At 39.7% G+C, this 24277-nt stretch overlaps 2 protein-coding genes across 6 annotated transcripts in view; both read left to right on the forward strand.

Moving 5' to 3' along the window:
* Window positions 1-9919, forward strand: part of LOC122836100 (forkhead box protein J3-like) — a 73585-nt gene extending 63666 nt beyond the window's left edge. For all 4 annotated transcript variants that reach the window (XM_044125796.1, XM_044125786.1, XM_044125802.1 and 1 more), the window contains 4 exons: window positions 2488-2589; window positions 4814-5065; window positions 6048-6149; window positions 7137-9919. In XM_044125796.1, coding sequence (XP_043981731.1) covers window positions 2488-2589; window positions 4814-5065; window positions 6048-6149; window positions 7137-7255 — 575 coding nt within the window. In that variant the 3' untranslated portion in view covers window positions 7256-9919. The remainder of the gene's footprint in view (window positions 1-2487; window positions 2590-4813; window positions 5066-6047; window positions 6150-7136) is intronic.
* Window positions 9920-10967: 1048 nt separating this feature from the next.
* On the forward strand, window positions 10968-22559 carry si:ch211-156j16.1 (uncharacterized protein LOC564557 homolog). Of its 2 annotated transcripts, XM_044126113.1 has the most exons (5): window positions 10984-11390; window positions 17736-18134; window positions 18243-18351; window positions 19392-19440; window positions 20116-22559. In XM_044126113.1, exons 1-5 carry the CDS (start codon window positions 11327-11329, stop codon window positions 20170-20172), a joined length of 678 nt encoding a protein of 225 aa, XP_043982048.1. In that variant the 5' UTR covers window positions 10984-11326; the 3' UTR covers window positions 20173-22559. The 2 variants fall into 2 exon arrangements, with proteins under 2 accessions (XP_043982049.1, XP_043982048.1); XM_044126114.1 differs by lacking the exon at window positions 19392-19440 and having other exon boundaries at window positions 10968-11390.
* The last annotated feature ends 1718 nt before the right edge of the window (window positions 22560-24277 follow it).

Here is a 24277-nt window from a genome sequence, read left to right on the forward strand (position 1 = left end):
AGGAACATTCTGGACAGGATCGCATGATGGCATGAAAAAGTTGAAAGCATCCAAATTCATTTTCCAAAGTGTTTTGAGTTGTACTCAAAGCATTTTGTGAATTTATAAATCTTGTTTAATAATGTTGTTATAAATGCTGATGGCCAAATAGGCAACAGTTCTGGATTAGCACATAGGGTCATGGAGGAGTACAAAGAAGAGGATTGTGTACTCCACAAATCTAGCCCTTATGCTGGTGTAGCAAGAAGAAAGCCATTGTTAAACAAAAGTCCTTTTTGCAGCTTGCCACAAGCTTTGTAGGGGACAACGTGTCAAAGAAGGTGCTATGGTCAGGTGACACCAAGATGTTTTGCCAACAGTCAAAAAGCCTTGTGGTGGAAAACTTTGCACCCTGAACTTGTAATCCCAGTTGTGATGATTGCAGAATCATGATGTGGGGAGGGCTGTTCCTCAGCAGGGACAGAGAAGCTGCTCAGACTTTACAGAAAGATGAATGTGGCAAATGTCAGGCAATCTAGCATGAAAACTTGTTTGAATTTGCTAAAGCCCTTTGATATGGATGCTGAAATGTGATCTTTACAGGCATGTTCGATCAGACTGAACTTCATCTGTTTTACAAAGAAAAACCGGAAAATGTATGTAGACGTCCAAACCTGAAGGAAACCATACCCATAAACACAAAAGCTAACAAACAAAACACTTCTTAGGGTTAGATGTGCAGAAATGTTGGTAACTGTGTGACCTTTTCTAACAACTTCATAATTATTCACTATTTATGTTGGTCCATCACATAGAGTACATTGTATTTTCTGGTTAAAGGTATTCAGGCACTGTAGAAGATATTGCATGAGTCGGGCTTTATTATCGCTTCCCAAAAGCACCTAAAGGTAAAAATGTCTCGTTCACTGTTTTAAAACGGTGATTCTACATCGTCTACTTCTCACATCGACTCTGTTGTAGAGCAATTCACCTGACACAACATTGTCTCTGCACAAAATTATTGCATTTATATATATATATATATTTTTTTTTTCCTATGATGCTCCCATAGTGCTGCATTTCATATTGTGTAGCTGGGCTTGTACAAACAGTTTTTTTGTTCATGGATTTTCTGGCTCATATTTCCTGTCTAGTTTTTTTTCTTCATCTTTGTCTCTCTGCAACTGAGCTCTCAGGGCAGCAGTAGGACTTTTCAGACATTATTGTATCTCAGTCAGTTTTGCTCTTTAAGCTGTAGATGAATGAAAACATCCACTCCATCATGGCTTGGAGATATTCTGCTATTTAATTGGAGTGTGATGACTGTAAAATATTCTGCATTTGCATTCCCATGTATTTATTTTCATCTCAAATGTTTCCGCGTGAACTCATACCACCTTGTGGCTGTTTGCAATATAGACAGAGACAATCTTTTTTGTAAATGTTTTAATTTTTCATTTTAATTTGTTAACACATTTTGTTACTTCAACAGAAATTAGTTCACTTGATTTCAGACTTCATTTTGGCTCCAGTTTTAAGATTTTTTTGACCTAGGTCATTTTAATTTCAGGAACATGAGCTCAAATGTGTAAAAATATTATTTTTGTATAACAAATGTCACTTTCTGATTGTCCCATTATTATCAACGAAAGTTTTGTAAACAGATTAAGAAACACTGCCAATGAATAATGATGATTTTTTTTTGACTGAAAAAGTCAAAGTACTGTACATCTTTTTCCATCCATCCATCAAACCATCCATAGATAGATATATATATAGATATATATATATATATATATCTATATATATGCATATGTACATATATGTATATGTATATATATATGTATATTATATAATGCCTCTATGAACACATCACTGCAGCTTAAGCAAAAAAGCTGTATATATATATATATATATATATATATATATATATATATATATATATATATATATATATATATATATATATATATATATATATATATATATATATATATATATATATATATATATATATATATATATATATATATATATATATATATATATATATATATATATATATATATATATATTCACAAATGGAGTTGAAGATGAATTTGTCATTAACTTCCAGTCGTGTAATTAACCGCGAGCATAATCATAACAGCACAACTGGAAACAGTAAAACCTAAGTTTGAAATGAAAATATTAAAACTACTAAAGTCCATAGAGTGTCATTTTAGGTTTTTTTTATTTTAGATATTCTTCTTTAATGCCTCTCACCTTGTCACATATGTTTACACATGGGAGTCTATCCTTTATTTTGAAGTTATTACGTTAACGCAGTTTGGAGCTTCGAAGTAATATTTTGTGTTAGAAGGGCTGAAAGCAGAAGCAGAAAATCTATATTTTGGAGTGACTCTCATAAACTCTGAGCAGAGAGATGGAACATTTCAAATCCTGGTCATTAGTCCAGTAATCTGAAATGTGGTTGAAGGTTTGTGTTTCTGCTTGGCGTTTTAACAGGCATGTCGTCCGACTGGTACCCAAACCTGGACTGGCTGAAAGAGAGCTGCCGCATCGCAACCAGCTACAACTGGGCTGATGTGGATCTCTCTCCCTTTCAAGGTAACACACACAAGCAAACATATCAATATTTCCCAATTCTGATCATTTTAATCAATTATTTTGATTAGACTTTTATGTTTCCACCTTTATGTACCTTCACCTTTCAGGCACAGTGTAATAATAACTAGGGTAGCTATAACACTGTCTTTATAAAAGTCATCATCCTGCATCAGTGAGGTTGCCACTTGTTTTTGCCGTAGCTCACCCACGCCCACACACACACGCACACACACACACACACACACACCAACACACGCTCACAGGCTGTCTCACACCCACCCTCTCCCCCCTCTCAATTGTATAATGTGAATAATCCAATTAGGTCCCAGCTCAGTAACAGCCTGTTATCACGGTCAGTGCACTAAGCCAACAAACATCCACACAGGACTGATGAAGAAGGCCAGTCCTACATCAAACAGGCTGCTGCTAGCTCTCTGTTTCTGCAATGCTTGACCTCCCTCACATTGCCGTAACGCAATCCTTCACTTTCTGTGGCGTGCTTCCGAGGATCAGGGACAGAGCTCCTGTTTTCCCGTCACTACAAGGTGCATAAATTTGACTAGGGGAAGGTATTGGACTACATTTTATTTGCCGCGTATATATTTTGAAATATAAAATTAGACGCTTTGGGCCATAGCTGTTTCATGAACCTAAAAAAAATAAACAGGATAAAAGAAAGCATAAAAATAAAGTGACAAATCTTAAGTCTCAGTTGAGTTAAAGGCCAATGAGTAAATATAACTTTTCAAACAGAGAAGGCTTCCAGTTATAGGTGGGAATTCTGCTTAAATTATGTCAAAGTGTGTTTTAGTAAAGTATTACCGTAGTTGAAGGTTGTGCATATATTTTCAGATTTTCGCAGCTTTTTAAAAAATCTAAAATATATATTTTCTCCTACGTGACAGAGACATTTGAGACAATTGGTGTTGGTTGAATTGTAAGGGATACATTTAAAAAAATAGTATTTTTGACATGTTTCTCAGATCTCAAAGACCTGAAAATGAGTTTGTTGAGGACTCAGGCGCTGAGAATGTTAGTAGACAGTTAAGTTTTGATGAAAGAACATAAAGATCTTGCAAAGATAATCTCTGGAAGAACTGGGAGTGGATGGAGCAGGACAACGGAGAAAGTAATAAACATGAAAAACATGACTAGAATGAGAGGAAAAGAGGAAATAGGGCTAAACAAAGGGAAAACCCTGAAACCAACAAAAACAGTAACAGAAAGAAACATTAATCAAAGTAACCTAAATCTAAATGCACAATAAATAATAAACCAAGATCTAAATACAAGGAGAAACGAACAAAGGCAAAATGAAAGTAAAAGGACCAGGACACGATCAACCCAGAAACAAACAAAACAAAAAGTTCCAACACCTTGTGATCATAACAGAAGATCAATCTCTTTTAAGAGCCACTCAATGTTTTCATGGAAGCCACAATTCTCGGTAAAAAGTAGCTTCTCCTCTTCCTGGTTGAGTTGTCATACCTTTTTTCCTGATGAAAGGAGAGCAAACAGAAAGTGACCCGGGGGAGTCTAGTTCAAACCGATCAACTTCGCCTTCTGCTGCAGGTGGTTGACCCATGCGCTGGTCCAAAGTGGAGCCCCTACAACATTTTGGGCAGATTTGAGCAGCTGAAAGAGGTCTTCTCTGTTATCTGTAGGGCAGCCTGTGTGAGCCACACTTTGCTGCTCTGCCAGAGGATGTTCTCTTTTGTGTTCCTATTAAATTTGTATGCAGCTCTGAGGATAGACCAACCCGTTTTCATTTTCTCAGAAAGAAAATTCACTGCTTGACTCTCTTCACTAGGCTGGAAATGTTCAAAGTCTAAGTGTTCACATAGTTAAGTAAGTTCCTAAGAGATTGGTGGAGCCATATCTTGTCACCTAAAGCTATGATGAAGAGTGTGCGTTGTATGATCTAATTAGACTTTCTCAATCTAGAAAAACCTCCCCTGTTTATTTTAAGTGTTTAGCATCAGGTTTTTGTCTAAAACCCACCATGCAGCTGTTGAATCTAAACTGGATCCCATTGTTTTTATAGATGAATCGCACCGCAGTTGTGTCATTCCCAAATGTCCCCGTTGGGTTATTTGGTGATCCATGTTGGAAATGAATGCACGTTTTGTTCAAAAGGCCAAAAATGGCTGGGCTGAGCACACAACCTTGAGGTACTCCTGTGTTCAGGACATCACAGTCAATTCCGCTTTTTTTCCTCTGTCAGCTCTGAAGGAGACCATGAGGCAAGCCGAACTCAGCAACTGGACCCTCGACGCCACTCAGATGGCTGACCTGTGTTCTTCAATCAACCAGTTCTTCACAGCCACAGGGGTCATCCCACCTCAGAGCGCGACCCACCCACAACCTCAAGTCCAACACCCAGCAGCGCCGTCAGCAACGCAGCACCCTGCTCCCCTGCACCCAAAGCCCAGCCACCACAATCAGCATGGGCAACACAACCAACACATTGGAACAGGTTGGCCCACACAGCCACGTTTCTACGGGCACATCGTGAATAAAGTTATCATTTTTGTGTGTGTGGAGGTGAGTTCACTAGTCAGGGTAAAAGGAAGTTGGGAGAAAGGAGAGAATGTAGAAATGTAAGTAAGATGAGAAGTACAAAGAAAAACAAATTTACAAATAAATAATGAGTAAAATGGACACAAGACATTTTTCTGTTTTTTTTTTATGTCTGTAATGGAAAAATAGAAAAAAAAAACATCTCAAGCAAGACCTGCATCATCCTTCGTCTTCGGCATATAGCTTATTGATGCAAATTGCAATTTTTTCTCTGTCAAACATGTCTTATACATAATTTTAATGCATCAAAAGAAATAAATTGGAACATATTTTGTGTTGCTTTAGTCATGCTGTTGTTGAAGTGTTCTCTGAATTGACTCAGCGTTACCTCTAAAAGACATATGGTGGAATTGAAACTTTCTGGATATTCATGTGAATGTTTAAACCCACTAAAGCCTATTTTTACGTCCCTTGTAAATCATCAGAGAGATAAGTTTAATCGGCTTTAGAGGAGAAGATACTAGTACCTTTAAACCTTATTAAATATGTGCCTTCAATCATTACCACCTATTTAATTTCAGCCCCTAACAGTATGCATTCAGCATGATGCTCAGGGGCATCTCTTTATGTGCTTGTTGACAAGCCTTGAAGCTAAATCCTTTTCACTCTTTGCTCGGTGGGCAATTGTCGCCACTTAACATTGGACATTTGCGAAGAAATTGTAGTGGTTTTCAGTTTCAAGGCAACTCTAATAAGGATGTGGAGGTGAGGGGGCTGTTTTTACCACAGTTTTGGTACTACTCATCCAGCATAAAATGGCAGTGCAGTTGTGAACGCGAAATGTGCGGCAACAGCTTGTGTTCTGCAAAGATGAATGTGTGAAAGTTGGTACACTAATCTGACAGTTAGTCATTGCCCTTTTGTCTGTTCTCTCGCAGGGAACATGTACATGGACTCGAGACAGAACATTTCTTCTCTGATAGGCCCACCGGGATACCCTCACATGCCTCCAATGAGCAACACGGCGCCCAACATGACAGGTGACTCTTCTGATGGGACGGGAGAAACTTGCTAAAGGTGTAACATTGCAGCAAAGTGCTGGCTTTTCAGACATGTGCAAAGAAGCTCGTCTCATTAAAAAGACATTTTCTTTTTGGTTTTATAAGACGAACAAACATTATCAATTGGTGGCACATAATGTTTAAATACATGGAAGAAAATGGTTACATTTTCGTGAGTAAAAAGGGAATTTGTGTTTTGGAGAATCTGATCACATGAGCATCCCTACTGTGTTTTGCTCCGTGGAAAAAGTTTGCTGCCCAAAAGGTGTGGAGAATTCTCTTTTCTCCTCTTGTAGCATTTACCCCAACAGCAAAAGTTAACTCCACCAGCTCTCGACCAGATATAGGTGAGCATTTGACACAGGGCGGGAGTCAGACCTGGGCTGGAATTTCTTTTTCCAACGACCTGCCGTCCGCGTGGGTTGAGGGTTATGTGTTGGCGATGCAAATAAGCCACATGTTCCTTTCAAGCCGAAACTAATATTGAAAGTGTGTGAATAGCCAATAAAGCCGGAATGTTAACCAGCGGCGAGTTTCCCCCTCACATCCCGAAACAACTCTTATTTTCAGTGTAAGCAAGCTGAATTCAAACACAAAACACAAATTTACCATTTTAAAAACCCCTAATTGCTATTAAAACATTTTGGTTGGCTTATTCATAACTTCAACTAGTTTTGTTATTTTAACAAACAAGATGAAAATCACTATTTTCTCAGAAATTGGTGGCATCTACACATTATATTAATTGTCAAATAATTGAGTAATACGGACTAATGATCATGTTGAAAGTGTTTTTCCAGAACTTCTTATAAAGGTACTCTGTTTTCTAAGTGTCTCAGTGTTACTGATGTATCAGTAACAAATAACCAAACAGGAAACCCCTAATATGTAATCACCTTCATCCAATCTAAATTCCCGCTGACACATAAGTAGTCCTGAGTTACTGACATTTTTCTCCACACACAGGTCATCACAGCCAGCTGAGCCAGCAGCAACACACTCTGCCTGCGGGACACTTTCAGGTTAGGCGCATCCTCGCTGCTGAGGACATCCAGGACGACTTTGACTGGGACTCCATTGTCTAAAGCTGAACTGTGAGTCAAAATAAGAGAAAAGAGGACAGGCGGAACAATACTAATGTGAGTTTTGCAGTGGACAACCTGCTCTGTTCACCGAAGTGAAGAAATGGACGACAATCCAGAAAGTAGTGGAAAGTAATTTTCTAAAATCTTGTTGGCCTTTTTTTTTCTAATGCAAGGGACTGAGGGGTCCAAAAGACAATCATTATTGAAAAACAACAACAACAAAAAAGAAGAATTACAGGACAAGACGTATTGTGTGGGGCAGCGCCAAGTTGTAAACACAATGTTTAAAGAGTCACAGGTCGCCAAAGTATTGTCAAATCCTCTGTGTATTTTCAGTTTTTTTCCTCAGATGCGTTTCCTGCAACAGCTGATGTCTTGTTAAAAGTTCCCGCTGACAACAGAAATGGACAGAAAACTCTAAGCCTGCAGCAGGTTGCTGCACATGAATCATATTTTTTGCAAACACAACGAGCATGTTCAGATATTTCAACTTTTTCTTGGTGTAAACATTTCTTTTGCCCTTTAACTGGGCCTCTTTTTGCTGCTGTGGATCCGGACAAAAGATGCAGGAAAATGTGATTGAGTGGACCGCCATCTACTGGTCAAAACTGGAATACCTTTCATGCATCACAATAGAATCTTCTGGGACATTTTCTCTGCCTTTTAAGACATATTTGTTTCTATATTTTGTATAATTATCTGGTATGCTCAATTTTCATGCTCTCAGGGTGAAATGCTCACACGCACCTCCACTTTTGTGCCATTTCTGAATGAAAATCTCCCTCCTCTGACCTGGCACTAACATGTATCCTGGCTGGTTTGCTCTCAGTTTTAAGTTTTCACTCTTATTAATAAAATATATCATGAGATGAAGCAACGTCATATATAGTACCTTAGATAAAGCATTTTTCCTTAAAGATTTCAGTTTTTGTCTTTTTAAAAAAACATCCGATTTGAATAATCAAAACAATTTTTGCATCAGACAGACGGGCAATTGTGAAAAACTTAATTGCTGCCTTCACTGATTACGAATGAACACTGTTTAACAGGATTAACTGGAAACCTGAGTTGAATTTCACATGTAGACCAGTCACATGTTAGACTGTTCCACGTCTAACAATGTGGAACAGGGAGTTCAGAAGAAGTATGTCCACCTATGCTCCTCTAACTAAAAGTATATTGTGGCTATGATCATGCTTTTAAGTTAGAAAAGAATTATTACCTTTCAATACAATTTCTTGTATTGAAATTGAATTTTGCTATTTATTTATATGTATTTATTTATTTATTAAGATTCTGTGAAAAACAAATACTTCACTTGGGTTTTTTTCCCCCCACCTAGAATTAAGTTTTTCTTGTTTTGTTTTGTTTTTCAATGTGAGACTATGGTACAGCTATACAATATAAATTTATTTTAGACCTTTTTACCCATCTTTGCCAAAAACAATCCAAACAAACACTACAGAGGGAACTCATATCCTGCTACTTTCCCTCAGAAACCTCACACTGAACTCAAGTTTCCTGAGCTCGTCCACACGTCTGTTTAGAGTCATTTCAGAGGGACCTGTTCACCCAGGACAGGTGTTAGCGCCAGGTCTCAGTGGGGTCTGCATTGGTTCGACTCTGTGCGGTGCGTTTAGATCCCGTTTAGCTTCGGCCAACAGGAAATGGTCAGCTCCATATGCTGAAAAGTTAATTATTGCTGTGGAGTAAGCTTTGTGGCAGGTGAGAGAGCAGCAGCTTATCAAGTTGGGAAGCAAGTTGCAGGCCAGACTTGGACTTCCCTAAGACTTGTGCCCAGTTTTTGATGTATAATTTACCAGGTGGACCCTCTTTATTTCTGAGGGGAACGTGTGCAGAGCTTCTGAGCAGACTGAAGGAGTTGATTGATCATTTGTGATGCCTGAATTAGGGAAAAAGAAATAGCAGGTTTTGCACAACACTAAGTCTGAGAGCATCTACTTAATAAAAGAAAGACATGTTGTTTTTTTCTTTTTGCAGAACTAAAAAGAAGAGACAAAATGCTCTGGTTCGTTCATTGTGACGTTTCTTCTGTCTGTGTACAGTTCTGTATTGTCTCCAATTTTCATTAGTGTACAGCTTCATAAGGCTAAAAAAATACACTAAAAATAAAGGAATTTCTTTGTAGTAACATTTTGAGCTCATATTTCCTTCTGTGAAATATTGAACCTTAAAGTGTTATTTGTTTCAGAGGAGCTACTTCATTTATTAGGCGGTCTCAAAACAATCATTGTATGGACAACAAAAAAAAAAACAAAAAAAAAAGAAAGGGAAATGCTCCTTATTGCCATTCAGTGCTGTGTTACAGTGACCAGCATATGTATATCTTCTCTGTTTGTATGTTGTCGTCTTTGTAAATAACTGTGTTAGTCCTCTGTTTTTGCCCTTGAAAAACACAGACTGAAAAGCAAAGGAAGCTGCAAATGGAGACGGTATTTTGTTACGTGTCCTTCTGGATTTGCATCATGTACATAATTTCAGTATACTGTAAAGAAGTGATCTAGAAAAAAACAGACAAAAAAAACAAACAAACAAAAAAAAACCTGGGATTGGCAAGCTGTGTGTCCAAAAATATTCTGTGTATGGCGGTAAAAATATGTTAAGTGTTTATTAAAATATCCCAAGCCATTTTTACTGCTCTAATCCTGCGTCTGCTGCCATCATTCCACCATCATTCCTTCTTTGGACTTAGTCAAAGGCCTGCAGTAGATTAGGGTGATGGGACGGAGACCTTTCAACACTTTCAGTTCATCACAGTTGATTTGATAAAATAAACAGATAAATTACTGTTTTTTAGAATCAACACTCCTTTTACACTTTTTTTTCAGATGTGTGGCACCTTTTATATTAGAAACATCTTCTCTAGTGCATAAGAATAATTTCATAGCTAAATCATTCCTGGGATATTAAGAATTTTGAACTGAACTGTAGAAAAATATAAAATATAAAATATATTTTTGTGGTGAAGCGAAAGCTAAGGAACAACCAAGTTTCTTTTTTTCTTTTTTTGTAAGAAGTGCTCGTCACCTTGCTTTCATCCACACTTGCAGCTTGTTCTCCAATAGGTGTCAGCCAAGGGCCGAGCAACATTTAGTATTCAGTTGTATGTAAACTCGACAGACCACCCGTGCTTCGTTGTGTAAAAGTCGCACACTGTAGAGGCTGCTCTAAAAGCTGCCTTTCATTGGGTTCAAATCCTTAAAAGCCCTGCTGCTAATCCTATCTTTTCAAGAAAAAGAGCTACCCTTTAAGCTATCAATGCAGCTGATTTATATATGCTAAATTTATTACTATTTTTATTTAAGCAATTAACAAAGGATTCAGACATCAGGTAAAACTGTTGTTGCCTGAAGTCACATTTATAATTTTTTTAAATTCATTCCTAAACTTGCTTAAAACATAACTCCAGTATTTTTAATTTTTTTTTTACTGCACATTCATTCAGTTTCTGTCATGTCTTTATATCAGCTATTTATCTGTTTAAAGTGTGAAAGCTTCCATGTGTGAATGTGTGCAAGCTACTGATACTGCTGCAGGGTTTGCTGGCCTGAGTTGCAGAGCCTCATTCAAGGCTGGACCGCATTAGCCACCTTACAGGCCATACTCAGTGGAGCCTCCTCCCAGCACAACCTGCTCCCCAAACCGCCCGCCCTACCACCAACCCAACCACCCACCTCCTCCCCGCTCAGTTTATTCACCATCTTTTCTCACTCATGCTGTGTGCCATTCCCTCTCTCTCCCGTCTTACACTTCCTTAAAGTGGCCAGAGCTCCTCTTCTATCCTCTCCACATCCTGTCCTGTACAGATTTGTATCCATTTTTGACTAATTCTCAGGTCACTTTTTTTTTTAATCCTGAACTTTTTCTTTAGCAGTTTTTCAGTTTTCTTTTTAATTTCTTATCATTTAAAAAAAAAAAAATTTTTTTATTTGGAGGCTGGTCCCTTCTCTTTCCGGTGTAGAACCCCGTACTGTACAAGATCTCTCTGATTTGAGTCTCCCAACGGTTTTTGGCAGGAGGAAAAAGTGCTTAGAAGAATTTCCCACCACAATGAAAGTTCAGCTGCTGCTCCTCTTGGCCCTGGCCGGCCCTCTCTGCTCCTTCACACGTGCAAGTAAGTGTACTCTTTATCACAGTCCTGCCGTTAGCACACTCTGTCCCCCCTGTGTGCCTCTGCCTCCATGTGCCCTGCATACGCCACTCTTTGTCTGCTTTAACCTGTGCTGATCTAACAATAACAATGAAAACGGTGGCTTGAGATGGAAGCAAAAAGGGTTTTCATAAGAAATTCATCAAACAAGTGTTTTTTAAACAAAATATTGAAATCTTGAAATATTTTTTTAAAAATGGTTTTTGTTTCAAAATTACTGTGAAATTTTAACCCGGCAACCATTGTCTGTAACTGGTTTTAACGGTTTTCCTTTTCTCTCTCTCGCTCTTTCTTTTTTTCATTTATTTTTATTGAGCAATAGCTTTCCATGACAAACATAGTTTTTTTTTTTTTAACAACCACCTCTCCTGCCTTTGTTATATTCCTGGTCTGTTTTATACCATCGTCTGCCACTGGTGCTGAGTCCAGACAACAGGAAGAGTTTGATTTTCTGCCATGAGAGAGAAAAAAAATGATGTAATAGCGGGAGCTCAGCTGCCTCATGTCTGTAAACTCTTGGCACAGCTAAAGAGAAGAAAGGGAATATCCTTTGGAAGCGTCCCAAAGCACTTCTCATACGCAAGAAGCCAAGGAAGAAGGTTGGGTGGAGGGTGGAGGCAACGGGGGGCTGTAAATTGTAACGTACACCGTACATATTTCTCCAAAATGCTGTCCTACGCTTTCTTTCTATATGTATATATGTTTTGCAACTTTTCATTTCAACTCCTATCCCTTCTCTCATTCCTAAGTAGGAGTATCATTTATCTCTTGATCTCCTAGGTTCATATCTTTGCCTTTAAGAAAGAAAAGTACCCATAAGAAACAGCCGGCACCAACAGTAGGGAAGGGCCGGGCTGCTTTCGGTATTAATAGAGAGAGCCTCTATATTTAAGAGGGTCATGTGGAAAGGAGAGGGAGCAGGAGACGCGCCCTATCCGTCCCTGTGTGTTGGTAAACTGTTGGACTCGCCAACCCCCTTGGCGTCTACCCATCTTTGGTTGGGGTGTCAAAGCTTTAGCTGCTTAAAATCCCCCTGTCATGCCTCACCCCCCCGCCTCGTAACAGCTCGCCTCCTTTCTACAACCGTATCAGTCTGATGAGTTTAACCCTTAACAGGGGGAAAATACATATTTAAACTTCAGGAACTATCTTTACATTTCAAAAACAAATGGAACAAAAACATAGAAGTGGGCACGTTTTTCTCCATCTTATCTTCTAGCTTTACTAGGTTAGAAATCCTGTAAAAGCTTCCTTCCATTCATTCCCCCACCCCTGTTCTCGCTGCTAATGAGTTTTGCCTGCCTTGCTGGCCCAGTAACACTCCGATCACATCTGGCTACTCAAAAGTGGGTCAAACTTTACCTCACGCTCTTAATACGAGACCCAAACCAGTAATGGCGAAACATAAATATATGAGTCGCACACATATTTTCGTGTCAGCTCATGAGTCTCATTTTGAAAAAGCAAAAACGGCACAGTCATGCTTTAGAAATTTTCCAGAGAGAGAGAGAAACATCTGTTTTAGGAATAGAAGGCAGAGAGGCTGTTTTAGTGCTGACGTCCTCCGTCTGCTGCAGCCTCTCTCAGACCTGGGAGGAAATCCACAAACGGAGCGGAGGCGGAGAAGTGTACAAACCTCTGTAAGGATACCATCCTGGGCCTTGACAACACACATAAATGGGAAACCGCTGACAAAGAAATCGGTAGCTGGGTGTGTGCTTCACTACGTGCAACCAAAGGTTAGAAAGATTAGGAGTTTAGGAGAAGAAGGTTGCAGAGGAAATTTGGGAATGAACTTTCAGGGGTGCTGCGATTGAACCTGCAGGCTACGAGAATAATGAATAACTCGTTGTGATGCCAGTATCTGCCGCCGGTGATGAAGTCCAGATGGGACCTGCTCTGTCTCTTTATCTGAGTATAAGGGGTAAAAAAAAAAAAAAAACCATCAGGCGTTTGGACACTCATTGTGTGGAGTTAGTGATAACAGTGTCTGCAAATTTTCCCCCCTGGCCTCGGGTTTCAAACCTCTACATAGCACTGGGTAGCATTATCCCCAGCGATATCGCCTACTGGTTTTGTGGGGGAGTTCTGCCAGATGAGCAGAGTGTCTCTTTCAGTTCTCTCCTTTAGCGTCTTGAAACATTCCGCAGCCCAAAGGTGGACGTGGTCTCTCACTCCCCTCACATCGTCTTTCCCACCCACACTAAGCTGTAAATTAGAACGTACAGACATACATAAACAGAGGCAGCTGATTGGAAACTGCTACTCCCTTTGTTCTCGTCTCGCCCTCCGTGTTGTTGTGTACCTGCTTCGCACAATAACACCCATAAAAGAGATTTTATTTTTGTCAGGCAGAAAGCGCAGCTCTGTGTCTTCACACAGCCTCTTTTACCATCTCTGTCTATCCGCAGCACTTAATGCATGTCAACCAAAGTCATAAACCAGGCTGGTTTGTAGTAAAAATATTTTTATTCCTATCAAAATATATAATATATATATCTTGAACATTGTTTTATATTTACTAAGTGGAGATGAATCATTCAGAGATGTGCAGTGGATTTCTAATCTTTGGTTTTTGTTAAGCTTTGAGTTGGTCAATTACAATTTATGATCTAGTACTTTAATATATAAGAAGGTAGGAAGATTGGAGAAAATATGGTAAATGTGCTTTTCTAGCCAAGATCAGTTGTTTAGTGTTCAATGATATCGTTTCACCCTGTGTATCAGACAGCATTAATTAATTTATTTTTTTTTTACAAAGTTCCCATTTCAAAAATGCTTCTAGCATCTTCACAGTTAACCCAAAGAACCCCCTGAAAATGTCAGTGTTTTTATGTGGATTCCAGAGAATTGAATCTTTTCCAAAAGTTTTGGTAAAGTCATTTTGCTGTTGATGGACAGGTTTTTCCCCAATGTGGGACAATAAATGAATTTCTATTCTATTCTAGTCTGTTCTATTCCATTCAACTCTAACATTTCCCAACCCAGCATGTATCATAATAGACAGAGGTCAGATGTTTAAAAAGATAAAACTGACCGACTGTTCTGTACTCTATTCAGAGATCGAGTTATTTACTCAAATTCTTGCTGCCTTTCTTTCTGAGAGTTTGATCTTTGATTAACTCACAGACATAAAACAAAATAATTTGATCTTTTTACTTATTTTGTGTTTCCCCCTGCAAAAATAATAAAACTTTGAATCTCTGTTGTTTACCGTCGTCAGTGCAACAAGTAATACATCTGGTGAGTTCACTGATTGGGGTTTTTGAGATAACAATCAGCTCACTACTGGCCAAGACCACCGAAACTGAAAAATCTTCAGATGACCACAACCGCAGGTGAAGGGGTCTTGCAGCAAGACCCCTTTCTTACCTGGGTAAATGGATGTTGACTAGCTAGCTATTAAATCCAACTGGATACAGACGTTTAGGTCATAAACCCAATCATTACTCGTTGGTGTACACGCTCTGTGTATGTTTGCAGTTGTAATCCATCTTGTCTAGATGATAAAAAGGATCAGGAATAAACAGTAATTGTGTCTTGGAGACTCGGCTCTAAGCTAAAAGCCAACTGCTCTGCTTCCCCGTCTCCGTCTACAATCAAACCACTTTCCATGCATCTTCACTGTTGAAGTTCGGCCAACCGGAACCTCAGGAGTTGCTAATGCAATTCCTCTCCCAAAATAAGCAGTTCACCATACATCACACATCACCAAAGGCCATATGTAACCCCTTGATTGAATCATGTGGAGCCAACTGTAACCAACAGGCATGCAGGCATTCTCAAACTCTAACAAAAGGGCATCTGCTAACATTTCAGGCAGTCAGATGCTGTTTCAAGCTTGCTTGATGCCGACGTGGAGGCAAGTGAGTGTGTATATGTGTGTGGTCAGATTGATCTGATATAGGATCAAGGGTGTAAATTTGAAGCCCTTTCATAGCCTGGTTGACCTCAAAAAGACATAATTGGTTTGCAACCATGAATGTCAGATTGGGGCAAAGTTTCTTACCACTAATCAAATCAAATCTTATTATCTATCCAAAGTGTGGCACTCACATTTTTGAGACCATTACAAAAATGTTTAAACTCGGGTGCGCTCAGGAGCTGACAAAATTAACATGCCCTTTCAACGGTTAGCTCAAATGTGATGGTAGTAGTCCAAACCTATTCTCTGGGGTTTGGTTCCAGGCCTGGACCTGCTTTGGATTAGATGTTCAGATTCAGTATTATACCCTACATGTCCAAAAAGCCGACCGCATTCATCATGACATCATGTTCCCCAGCTTCCCAGTTTTGAATCACTGAATACCCAAGGAAGATCCCCCCCACCCTTGCGATTTCAATCTGTCCGACCTTCCTATATCCACCCCTACGTACAATGATTCAGTTTTGGCCCTGACAAACTTATCCTCAGGAATCAGTTTGCTGTTCTCCTCAGGGAGTGGCATGGTCACAGAAAGAGAGAGAGAGATGGAGTAGATTAAAAGAGAAGGGGTGGGGGATTAAGAGGGGAAACAGATTTCACCAGAGTTGCTCACTAATGCAGCTGCATTAACCCAGAAGGGTTATTTTTGTGGGGAGGAAATACTACTCTGAGCTAATTGTGGGAACTGAGCACATAATGAAACAATTGTTAGAGGAGTTTAGGGGAGGTGATTACACATAGTATGTAGCCATACTCTGTGAAGCGCAGACCATTTTATCTTCATTTACAGACGGTCCAAACAAACGGATTGAAGCCCCCCGCCCCCCATTCAATGGTCGGCGGCAGTGGGAACAAATGTTTTGTTGTATTCCGCCCGCCTGGTCATAATGAAGGCGGCGAAGGCCATCCAGGGTTATTTTTGGACGTTTTGAAAGGATTCGTTATCGTTTCACATATTTAGTAGAAGTCTAATAAAGTGGAAATGGACGGACATTAATGACAGTGGCTGAGCTTAAAAGACTCTTTTTCAGCTCTCAGTAGAAATAAAGTTTTGGGGCATAAGTAGATTTCTAACCAGCAGATTTCACTTTTCCAGAAGAGAAGGAGATGTTTGTAAGCCAACTTTTTGTCAGTGGAAAGTTGATTGCAGGCTGTAATTTTGGTGCCCCGCTGAAGGCTGGCTCCTTAATTTTCAAGTGGTGCTGTTCAGGCTAAACTTTCAGTTGTGGCTGGAAGGATATAGACCTTGGGGAGATGAAGCAAGCACTACTGGTGGGGAATGATTGCATTGAAATTAGGCTGGCTCACAGTCAATGCTAGGATAAATACGTGTTTATTTTCTTAAATATTTCCAAGATAATCAGCAGCACAGACAGACGTGCAGGCTCTAAAAAATGCTTAATTTTAGATGTCAATTATTCAAGAGAGAATGAAATGTGACATTTTCTTGACATGCTTTCTCATTTATGAAAGCGGTTATCAAAATGTATCCTCACATTTTGATAACTGCCCAAAATGTATTCTTTAGGACTTGACAAACCAAAGTAGAAGTTCCCACACTCTTAGATGTTGCATCAGATCTGAAGTGGGCTAGCGGCTCTGGGTTAACAAGCCTTCCCGTGCCGTCCTGACACTGCGGCTCCTTCCACAGGAAATGAGGCGGAGGATGTGGCATTCTCCTACACAGAGAAAAGACGCAAATCTAAAGGCAGGATGGAGGGGTGCAGGATGTACATTTTATGAGGTCACTGGGTGTGGCAGACTCACTGGTTTTGGTAACTGTGCACTAATGATGGGACAATAGTAATGAGAAATGCTGCATAAGTCTCTTGTGGCACCCTTCTAAACAAAGGGGAGAACCTCTGTGTCGAGTGTCAGTTTGATTTAACAACCTCACTCTGTGGGACCAGTCCAAAAAGGGAGAGGACAATGCATCTGCTTGCTTTTGTAAGGTTTTACAATCGTTTGAAATTCTGATGCACTGTCTCTTTGTGATGCCATGAGGTTTCTACAACCAGATATTGTAATAAAGGGCACAGTTTCCTTTCTTTTCAAGCTTGTAATGTTCACTGAGAACACATTTACTTCAGTAACAAAACTGATAACTGATTTTCAAGCTAGCATGTGGTCGCAGCTCAGAGAGAAGCTTCAGGATAAAAACACAAATTTCTACTAGTTTATCTAATGCATGATAAGAGGGGAAAAAAATAACATAAAATAACACAATAAAACTTATTTGGGAGAGAAAGCCCTTCCTTCATAAAGTGGATTTGAATTATATGGCAGAGAAAATGTAGATTATTGGATGTTTGTGTGAAAATCAGCATAAATAAAAGTGTTAAAGAAAAAACTTATTTGGGATCTTTTATAATCGCTCCTCTCAGGTCCTACGACAGTCACCTCATACTACTCTTTGGTAACAAAGGAAACAGAAGAAACAATCGTCACCGGTCCTTCTCCCACCGACCCACAAGTTGCCCCTCAAGATGTAGTGCTCAGTACTACTGAAAAGGAGGCCAACACCGATGTCCCTACTACAGAATCAAATCAGATCCTCGATACAACTACCGTGGAAGTAACCGGAGCTCCCACCGTGCACACTTCAGCCTCCGCTGAGACGACTTCACCTCCTCCCGAGACCACTGCAGCCCCCGCTTTCGAAACCAGCGTCCCCGAGGAGACCAGTAGCCCCTTCATTCACGAGACCGTAGCACCCATCACGAGTGCGGACGCAACTGCGGGGACCGACAATGGCAGCGCAGGTGTAACGGTGGAAACTGAAGGTGACTGAAGACTCAGTCCAATAGTCTGCAATTTTTCAGAACAATAATAGTAAAAAAATAATAATGATTTGTAGATGAAATACACCCCCAATAACCATTATCTTTCAGAGAGCCTGAGCACCGGACAAATAGTGGGAATTGTGATTGGTGCCATCGTGGCCGTGGTAATTGTCATCGCTGTTGTGATAGCAGTGTTGAGGAGGATGGGCAAATACTCGTAAGTCTGTCTTGCTAAATTTTGCATGTCGAATGTTTCTGATTTTTTTTTATGTTAGAATGGCAAACTTCAATGCAGGAAGAAGTACATAAATTTACAATAGAAAGGAAATGGTGTACAATTTTCAAAGTTTCTTGAAAATAAATATCTAAAAATGTTGGATGCATTTTTAACGAGCCCCACTGAGTTCATACTTCACAGTTGCAAGTCCTTTAGGGTCTGTCTCTTACCAATAAGAGAGACTTAGTCTTGTAGAGTCCGTCTCTTCCAGATTTTGAAATCTAGAGACTGAAAGTGTTATCTTTTTTATTTTTCAAGTGTTGTCATATTAGATGCAGAACATCTAGACATCAATTTTGCATCTTGCAACAAATGTTAATAAAGAGAAGCACAACGTTGCCATGACAGTGTTTAACAATGAACATATTTAGTGAAATTAATTAAATGCATTATGACCTAATTAGGTGATTATGAAGGCAGCAGGTTGCATTGTATTTTAGGGGTATCAGTGTCAAAAAGGCTAGATACATGTGTACACTTTTTGTTTGATTTTTGTTAGAGAAATATTCATTGCGTTGTTTCATACAAAGCCACAAAAAGCTGCATGTTTGCCGTCTGAACTCGACAACATGTGCTCAAATCTTTGTAACCTACTTTCACTGTAAGCCATGTACAGCTTTGACAACACAGTGAATGTTAAAACAAAGTTGTGCTCAGAGTCATCACTTCTTGCTTTCTCTAAAAGTTGAGCCAAACCTTTAGTCATTAATTAAACAGTCCCATTACATCATTTACAGTGATGTAATGGGGCTTGTTGGTCTGTGGTGATAAGTTGACATTGGATTCCCAGCACTGCAGCATTGCAGCCATAAATGGCCTAAAGGTGTCAACCCTATTTTGAAAACCTTACTTCCCTCTGAGAAATAAGCAAAATATCTTCCAAGTGACGGTGTTCCCACAGAACATGCCTTCCATTATGAGAATATTATGGTATTGGATCGTAGTAAGTGTCTTTTTTTGTGTGTATGTGTTTGTCGTAGGTCTACCAAGAGCAGAAAACCTGCAAAAAAAGACAGCGTTGTTGTCTCTGTAAAGTTCTCCAACTTAATTCTGTCTCCTAATGATTTGAACCCTTTTTACCCTCATTGTAACAAACATTTTCTCCCCATTAAAAACCCTCCTGACACCCCGGTGAATGCTGCTCCTTTTACTGACACAGTCCCATGCCTTCAAGATGTAAAAATTAGGCATTCATGGTGACAAGTGACTCTCTCTTGCCTCCAAATTACTCTGTTTATTGACTCAGTGTCAGCGTACATGAGCAGTGGTCATCAGGAGGGCAGGTTTCAGAATGGCAGCTTGATTTAATCCTTAGGAACAGAAGATTTGTGTTTGCTGGGACTGGGGCTAGGAGTTATAATCAGCCATTTTTGTTTGTTATTTCAGCAACTAATGGTTCAGTTTTGTCTGTTTGCTCACTGTCATTCCAAAAACTTGATGGTAAGATATACTAAAAGGGAATAAACAAACTAAAAGCTTATGTAACCCCTTTCAATCTGTTATTAAAATCTACAGCTAAATCATTTTTTTCTATCCATATTTAAATCAATGTGTGCCTAATAAAAACATAAAATAAAATTGCCACTAGCAGCGAATTAATGTCACAATAACAGAAAGCTTAAATATTCTGAATTCAGCAGGATAATGTTCAATTTAAAAGCCCTTACTGATTCATTTTTTTTCCTTTCCTTCTGTCCTCTGCAGCCCTTGAAGAAAAAGTCAACCAAGCAGCAGGAGCGAGGAAAGTTCTGGAAATCCTAAACTACTGAACTGTGACTTTGAGTTTGATAATTAAAACGAGCACAATGCCAGAACTAAACTAATCTAACCTGGACTTGAAATGATGCCAAACCAAGGGGTGCAGTGAGGGTCGAGTGTTTTGTTGTGTGTGTATATACAGTGTGTACTGTAGCGTGTGTGAGACAAGAGGGGGTGCACAAGTCAACATCTTCGTTTTCCCCTGCTTACCTCCCCAAAAAAGCTCTCTCTTCCCTCGTGTTCCTGAAGTGAAGGGAAAAAAAAACAAAAAAACAAGGGGACAGCAAATTCTTTTGTTGTGCTTTTTGGAAAGCATTTTGTTGATTGAGTAAACAAACAATCTGACACCATGAAGAAGGCATTGCTCTCCATTAAAGGGAAGTAGGTAAGCAAAATTACTGTTTAACTGAGAAGTCAACGCAATGGAGAAATGTATCAAATACAAAAGGGGGATGGGAGGGTAGGAAATAGAAAATACTGTTGCAAATCCACAGGATGTATGTATATATATATGTATATATATATATATATTGAATTCATTGGCACTACATAGGATAGAGCGAGCAACTTTCTCATTTTCTTGCAGTTGCATAGGCTAGAATTTGGCAATATTCAGTATACAGTATGAACAAATCATAGGATGGTTTTGTACAGTGCCTCAAAAAGCATTACGCCCCATTACAGTTTTTTTTTCTTTTGCTTTTTTTTTTGCACTTAAACGTTGCAATAAATGGCAGTTAGTTGCTGCTAGACAAAAAAAATGTTGCAGAATTGTTTTAGTTTAGCCCTGTTGGAGGGTTGCTTTAAAGTAAGCAAGCTGTTTAAGGTCATTCCACTGCGCACCAATTTTACTAAAATCTGGACTTTGACATTGCCACTCCAAAGCCTTTTTATTTTATTAGGCATTGAAAGGTAGACTTGCTCAAATGCTTGCATAAACCAGGCTGCTTAAGTTCAGTCACGGCCAGTCATCAGTCATTTTGGGAAATTTCAAAGGACCTCTTCACGTCTCTTTTGCTCAGCAGTGGTTTTTACTATTAAAGACACTTTTGCCCACTTTCTTTACTATTTCCGAATCATGAACTCTGACTTTAAGTGAGGCAAGTGAGGTCTGCAGTGCTTTAGATGTTATTCTGTGTTCTTTTGTGCCATCCTGGATGGAGTCATTGATGCCCTCTTGGAGTAATTCTAGTGGCGAAGCCACTCCTGGAGAAGTTCACCACTGTGCCATGTTTCTTGTTTTTTTTTTAGCATCCCATATGTTGTCAGGCAGGTTTTATTTAAGCAATTTATTGATTCTATATTCCTGGCTGTATTGAGGCCTGGATGTGACTTGGAAAATTAAACTCTGTGGTTTTCACAAACCACAGATAAGTTGTGATTTACCAGGGTTAGTGACCATGTTTTTGTGTACGATTGGGTTGGTTTGGATAGTTTATTTTCCCTCAATAAATACAAAAAATAATCATAAGGGGACTGATTTTTGTAATCACTCACTTTATGCTATATATTTTTTGAAAACATCAAACGTTTGAACGTAACAAAAACTGCAAGGACAGAAGAAACCTGTAATGGGGCGAATACTTTTTCACTGTAGTGAAGTCATTCTGGAGCACCAGTTAGAACAACAGTTTCCCGTGAGGCCAAAATACCTGACACCTCAGCCAATTGCATGAAGCACAGCGTGCAGAGCTTGTCCTGACCATGGGCGTCCTTTCTGAGGATGAGCGCAGCAGAAACAGCAGCCCTCGTTTGCAGGACCACCGTGACATTCTGCCCACTTTAACACTGACACATTAAAACCTAATACAAATCTGTGAAATTTAGCAGAAGGGTTTGTGCCACTGTTTCTGGTATTCTCTCGCTAGCGCAGAGGATTTCAAAGTTTTGAAGTGTGCTACGAGTGTGTCTTGAAAGGACTTCTTCAGCTGGCCCCTGCTCTACTTCGGGTCTCTGTGCCGCCATAGGTTGCTAGACGTGATATAAGTATTAGCTTAACAGTGTATTCTTCTGTTTATGTTACTAGAACAACCGTCCAGTTGTTAACTGCATATTGCACACAGGATAACATTTCATAGCTGCACTTAGTTTTAGTGCTCAGTGTTAAGCAGGCATTTTTTTGATATTGTGTTCCAGCTGTAATTGTGCTAATTGGATGTATAAATACTCTTATCTTACCCTGCCTGCTTTTAAAACTTGTTTAATATGTGCACTGAACAAGAGGAGTAATGTTTAATGATTTAGACTTTAGACACTGCAAATGTTTGCAATGATCCATTTCTTTTGCTTTGACATGATGTCGTCCATTTGTGCCATGTGTTTCATGCAAACCTCTTATTTAATTGCAGTGTTTTTGTTCATACAGTTTCAATAAAACAAGAAACATTTCACAAGCTTGCTCATCTCCCTCTATTTATATTAGAAACTGGCCATAAAAATGGACACAACTGAGCTCATTGTTGACCAGCACTGTACTTCCCCTCTTATATACTTGTGACCGTTACAGTCCCATGACACTTATTTTCTATTACAAATGTTAACAAGTTGCCCAGGGCTCCGTCCAGCTGCCTTCTCTCTGACTGGCCAATTCAAGCAGCGCTTCAAATTAACGAGAGGGAGAGAAAACAAAACCCTTTTCAAGCTGGCAAACAAGCAGCACCAAATATGGAGAGCCCAACAACTTGGGATCGTCGGGTCGGTTGGTGCCTCTGACAGTTAGGTGTGCTTTTTGCGTCATGTTGTGGAGTTTTTCATACAGTGCTGTTGAGCTAAGGCAAACCTCCAGCAGTAGGCTGCGAGTTGCACAGAGATGCTCTATGTCTGGCTCCCTGTCCTCCGTGTGGTTTTAGGCACCAACCCAACACCTCCCACCCCACCCCAGCCTCTGCCCCGTTGGCGAGCTTCATAACTCCCTTTAGCTCACTCTCTGGGCGCTGACTGCCGGGAACAATGGAGGCTTTTGAGAGGGGGCAAACGGAGAGGCTATATGAGCCGCGGCTCGCTCTCTCCTCACTTCGGCAAGGCTGGGGTAATGGGGGGGGGGAGGATTCTGTGCGTCCTTGCAGGGTGGAGTCACTTCCTGGGTGGGCCCTTCTTCCATCATGTGTTTTCACATCCACACACACACATCATACAACATGTTCTAATAAAGATTTAAATTATAAGCTTTGCTGATGAAAAAGACCCACTAAAACTTTAAGAGTCATTCGTCAGTGAAAGGCCTGAAAGCAGCTATTACAACACACAAAAGGAGAAATTTACAAAGATTCAAGCCACATGGTCTTAACCGCACAATTGTTCTAAATCATCTTTAATTACTTCTGAAAACAAGCCTACTTGTGACATAACATTAGTCAGAGACACATTCTCACTCAACTAAAGGTGACTAAAACATACTCAGAGAGGAAGGAAGTACCCCACCCAAGGTCTTGTACACAGATGTATAAAGATATGTGAAATTATTTTTTCTTAAGCTTGTATTGGAAGATTCATCAGATGATTGTTTCAGTTTGTGTAGTCGATTACTCTCAGACCAAAGTAAGCTTTTCTAATTATCAGGAAAAATTCAGTTGATGCCCCGTCAGCTACAATTAATCCCAACTGTATAATCGTAGCACAGATTGTGAAACAATAGGCGAATAGTGTAGATGATAAGCAGGCATTTGTTTACAAACCTAATCTGCCGAAGCTTGAATGGGTAATGTCTCACTTAGACTTTTCCATATCAAGCACAAGGTCAGACATGTCATGAGTGACGGTAGCAATAAAGAGCTGCCACTGGATGTTTCCTGTGGGAAGAAGCTGGGGAGAGTGAAGAAAGCACAAGGAAAATACAAAGAGAATATGAAAGTGCCATACTGAACTGCTGCACCAGGGATGTGTTCAAAACGGCAATGGGTCATTCAGTCTACAGCTAATCTTATCATGAGCAGCTTGAGAACACGCCCACAGTTCAGTTCCCCTATCAAAAAATAAAACCAATGTTTGTTTCCGTTGCCAGGAGAATGTAATAAGACTTGACGCTGTTCACAAGCAGAAGTTTTTGACATACTGTTTACCAGAGAAACTTGTTCTCAATCTGCTGCTGAAGCTCATCCCACAGAATTGG

This window comes from Gambusia affinis, linkage group LG01 (genome assembly GCF_019740435.1).
Source record: "Gambusia affinis linkage group LG01, SWU_Gaff_1.0, whole genome shotgun sequence".
Lineage (NCBI taxonomy): Eukaryota > Metazoa > Chordata > Actinopteri > Cyprinodontiformes > Poeciliidae > Gambusia > Gambusia affinis.

Bases quoted from the DNA above. Each gene is read 5' to 3' on its own strand.
- si:ch211-156j16.1 (XM_044126113.1), top strand. From the start codon at position 11,327: ATGAAAGTTCAGCTGCTGCTCCTCTTGGCCCTGGCCGGCCCTCTCTGC. The intron at 11,391-17,735 runs GTAAGTGTACTC...CGCTCCTCTCAG, and splicing joins CTGCTCCTTCACACGTGCAA to GTCCTACGACAGTCACCTCA. The intron at 18,352-19,391 runs GTAAGTCTGTCT...TGTTTGTCGTAG, and splicing joins AGGAGGATGGGCAAATACTC to GTCTACCAAGAGCAGAAAAC.